This window comes from Nanorana parkeri, unplaced genomic scaffold (assembly GCF_000935625.1).
Source record: "Nanorana parkeri isolate BGI_ZX_2015 unplaced genomic scaffold, ASM93562v1 scaffold1246, whole genome shotgun sequence".
NCBI classification, from domain to species: Eukaryota; Metazoa; Chordata; class Amphibia; order Anura; family Dicroglossidae; genus Nanorana; species Nanorana parkeri.
This window is the reverse complement of record NW_017307514.1, coordinates 102,069-106,668: the sequence shown is the minus strand read 5'-3', so window position 1 is coordinate 106,668 and position 4,600 is coordinate 102,069. Positions and strand designations below refer to the sequence as shown.

Here is a 4,600-nt window from a genome sequence, read left to right as displayed (position 1 = left end):
GCTTTCCCATCCTCCCCCTCCACCCCCCCCCCCCCCGCCTTCACCGCAAGATGAAACAATGACCAGGGAGAGCCTGAATCATACTGACTCTGTATTTTAAAGTGAACACAACCAGAAGGACCAACTTGAATGTGATACTGGCGGACGAGGCTCACTCAACATGCTGAAAGTGAAACTTTGCAAGTCCTTTACAAACTAGACAAATCCCACTAATGGGTCTAGATCTTGAAACACCGACAAAAAAAAAATTTTGCAATGTCTGGGTTAGATCTTTTATTCCTAAATGACCAAAAGGGTAACACTCTCCAAATTTTCTAACACATTTCCCAGGTAACCTTTGTATAACCTGACAGCAAAATTCTGAATGGATTCACATGACAAACTTTTACTCCTCAAGAGCTGATCTTCAGTAACCATGCTGCTACAGGAAAGTCTTGATTTGAGGGTAATTGATCAGATATGGCCAAAGCAGCACTTCTGGCTACAGCTAAAAGGGCCAAGATCCAGTGTCTTATCAGACCTAATGAAGGGATGAGAAGCAAGGTAATCTTTTACACTGGCCATTTTTTTAGGATCCAAGAAATATGCTGAGATGAGGGAAACCTCCAAAAAAGCCAAGGGTAGGTGGTGCCGTTTGTCAAACGTGACAATTGAAATGAAAAATGTTGCGGTGTAAAACTTTTTTTAATCCCAATGGGATTTTCTATTAAAAAGAAAACCCTGCATTCAGGAGGTTGCAGTATCGCCTTGTAAACGGTGGCCAGCTGCTGCTTCAGCACGTGAATCGCTTTTCAGAGGGCGGTGGAGAATGCACTCCGTCTGCATGAGGCTTTACTGAGCACCCCTAAATTGAATCATGATCTGAGCTGATCTGTAAAATACATTCAATATAACTTACCTGTAGTTGTAGGAACCGAAGTTCTGACTTTCTCTTAACATTATTTTGTACAGATTTAACACCTGGCTCCGACTTGAAGATGCCATTTTCAATAAACACTTCAGTCCGTTATTAAAATATGGCTATATATGATCAGCAATGTTTTCCTGCACAAATACAAAGAAAATATTTAGGGGAGAACTTGCTGTTTGAAAAATGAACTATTTGTTAAAAACACTAATTAGGTATTTGAAAGTAATTTGCATTCACAATGCTGTACCGTAATAGCCATCAACTGTAGCAAAATGTTTGGAATTTAAGTGATAGCCGTTATTGACCAGCTCAAGCTTGCATTTTCCAGTGATGCAAGCATTTCTTTCCATTGTCATCACAATGCCCCAAGTTACAGTGACCCCCCACCCCGGGGGTTGGAAGGAGGGTTCTGCAGTGCACACTGTCACATCCTAGTGATGTAGGCGTGCCATGCAGAACTACATGTCAAAAGAGCCGTCACTATGTGACATCAGGTACAGAACTCCTCTGTGGACACCATCACATAGCTTCCAACAGAACTGCCCTACTTACAAAGCTTGACGCTGCAATACAAGTAGTCAACATGGCTTTAGCCCGGAATTTAGCTGTTAGTTAGGGAATAAAGGGTATAACCTAAATTCCTAACTATCTGCCAAAGGCAGAAATGTTATTCTAATTTAAATCCCTGACAGGCTGACAGAGAAGGTTTAGAAATCATAGTGTAAGACTATGGGGTCTATTTGTAACCTAATGTGGCTTTTCTTCTCAGCATAGCACAGTGCAAACGTTAAAATATTCCACATTCTGCTGGCATTTTATATTTTATTCATAGAATTCACTGTGAAGCCTTCAAATTCCTGCGGTATGTTGTGCACAAAACTGCACTGAACACTAGCAGACAGAATAGTGCTGTCTCTCCTCCTCCCCATTTATTAGAATGAATGGAGTGTTGCTTACATAGAGTCCCAAGGCAAGCAAAGCACAAAACATATTAATGGTTTTAAGAGTCGATTCACACCATACGTGTTGGGACTGCTCTGGCCTTTTTTTTCCAGCGCAGCCCAAATGCACTAGCAAGGTAATTGCCTTGTTTTGAAATCTCTCAGTTCACACCACTGTGTTGCATGCAGAACATTTTAAAGTGCAGTGTGGTGTGACAAGGTGCAACCTCATCACACAACGCTGTGGCTGTAGAAGTGAATGAAATGTCATTTGTGACATTTCAATAAAGTTTTAAAGAAAAAGTAAACACCGCAATGCACAAGCTTTCATATGTTCAGAGGGAGGAATCGGTTGGGTCAACTTAAAGCTGACCTTTATACTCTAAAATCAAATTCTACCATTGCATCCCTATGTATGGTATGGTGTATTCTACCTATGTATGATGATTAATAATAACATAGACATGTCAGGTGTAAAATGCTGCGATTCTAAAATACTTACACTTGCAGAGCATTCACTTCCTGCTTTGAAAGGGCAAAATGACTTCAGTTTGCCAACATAATGCACACTGGGATTGCCTTGTCATCAGCAGAGCATTGCTGGGAAATCTCATCTCAGGGAAAGGCATTTTCCCCGCCTGTAATGATGTGCATGGTCACATGTCCTAGTCAAATTTTTTCAGGAAGTAATATGAGAGGTAGTCGTCTGCCCTTAGAAAACATGGCCACTGTCAGAGGCCTGGGGAAGAAAAGGGAAATAAGATATGCAAAGAATACAAAGCCAGCAATTATCTAGAAGTATCTGTTTGTAGATTGTCATTACTAAACATTTCTAAAAGGTGCCTTTGTTGTTATTATAAAAGATATGGGTAAAGGTCCGCCTTAAAAGGGTCCAAATGAATAAGTGCACTTTGTTTTAAAGTGCATGTATACCTAAAAGTACCTTTTTTTTAACACCAACATATCAGTAATAATTATTTTGCACAGTACAACTGCTTCCTTCATAGTTGATAAAAACTGACTTAACTGATATTGCACCCACACCCACCTTACCTGTTTCCCGAACTTTCTGCTGGAGAGTGCACACTAATCAAATCAGTATCATTTATTCCTTACAATCATCAGGACTACATGTCCCATCATGAATAGTGGCAGGGCATATTGTGTGTCCGACTTTTATAATTGTTTTTGTTGATGTGAGGATACTGCCTGTGCCCACATACCCTATGCACATAAGGGTGGCTACAGCGGGGCTCCATAGGAGACCAGAGCATAGGAGACCAGCATAAGCTGGAATGAGGGAACACTTTAATATGTACAAGCAACATACATTGATAGTCTTTAAGAGAAACTTTACCCATATCTTCAAAATAGCAACATCGGCACTTTTAGAAATGTTTAGTAATGACAATCTACAAACACATACTTCTAGATAATTGCAGGCTTTTTATTTTTGCATACCTTATTTCTCTTTTCTTTCCCACTCTTCTGACAGTGGCCATTTTAACTAAGGGCAAATTACTAGCCCTGATATTACTTTGTTGATTTCTGGCACGTGACTAGAAATGTGACTAGGACCTGCACATCACCTCAGGTGAGGAAAATGCATCTCACTGAGAACTCATGAGATTATTGATGAGATTTTGCCAGCAATGCTCTCCGGATGTAATCCTTCCCAGGATGCAACGCTTAGGCCCCATTCACACTGAGCGACATGAAAATTGCGCGACTTTGAGCGATATTGCGCGACTTTTTCCTATTGGGCTGTATGCAATCAGAAGCAATATCGCTCAAAAAAAGGGTCATGTAGGAGCGACAAGCTACCAGCGACGAGCTACAAGCGATATTGAGCGACGAGATGTGAACAGCTACATTGAAATGGATTGGAGAAGCTACATAAAGCGATATCGCGTGGAAATATGAGCGATATCCCTGCAAAAATCGCTCCATAAATCGCTCAGTGTGAATGGGGCCTTAGGCACATTACATAATTTGTGCCAGAAGTGGACCAGGAAGTGGAAAAAAAGAAACTGCAAGTAAATAAAAATGTTTGTTAAGCTAAAATAACTAATGAATGTAAGATGATTACATATCAGCATGCAGAACTGAATGCTGATGTGATTTTTAGTCAAAGGGGGTAAAAATCCACTTTAATATCAAAGATAAATTGCTAAAAATATAATAAATTAGGCTTTTCATATGGTGATTACACTATGGATAACATACTGTAAATAAATATGTTATACTAGTTATGGTTCATGAAGAGCCCCCTATTCACACTTGAGCATGAGTCTTTGTAGGCATTTAAATTAAATGTTTTAAGGCTTGAATGCTTTTGTTTTAGCCAGTGGAATGCTAAGAGAAGGAATTGGTTGCTAGGTGCAAAAAAAAAAATCACACAAAAAAATGTGCATCATGCGTTTCCATTTAAAGGGACATTAAAGTCACATTCCCCCCTAAGCTGCTTTAAGGACTTACCTTAAATGATGCCTCTTTATCCGATCTTTTCAAAAGATTTCAGGAGTCCCTCCAGCGCTGGTGCCAGTCTCTGTATCCCATGGTGTCTGTCCACATGCACGCTGCCTGCATTGACTTACACTGTGTCTCTAGCCGAAGATCTCTACTGCGCATGCGCCAATTTAATGGTCCTTCACGACCGCTCAAGAATCTTCAGACTGGAGAGAGCGGTGGAGACACAGGTAAGTTTTTACCTATGTGGTAACTTTTTTATGTTTTTGCACATACACAC

At 40.3% G+C, this 4,600-nt stretch overlaps 1 protein-coding gene across 1 annotated transcript in view; it reads right to left on the bottom strand.

Moving 5' to 3' along the window:
• LYRM4 (LYR motif containing 4) overlaps window positions 1-4,600 on the bottom strand; it is a 104,985-nt gene that overhangs the window by 99,865 nt on the left and 520 nt on the right. The window contains exon 2 of the mRNA XM_018568798.1: window positions 899-1,044. Coding sequence (XP_018424300.1) covers window positions 899-984 — 86 coding nt within the window. The 5' untranslated portion in view covers window positions 985-1,044. The remainder of the gene's footprint in view (window positions 1-898; window positions 1,045-4,600) is intronic.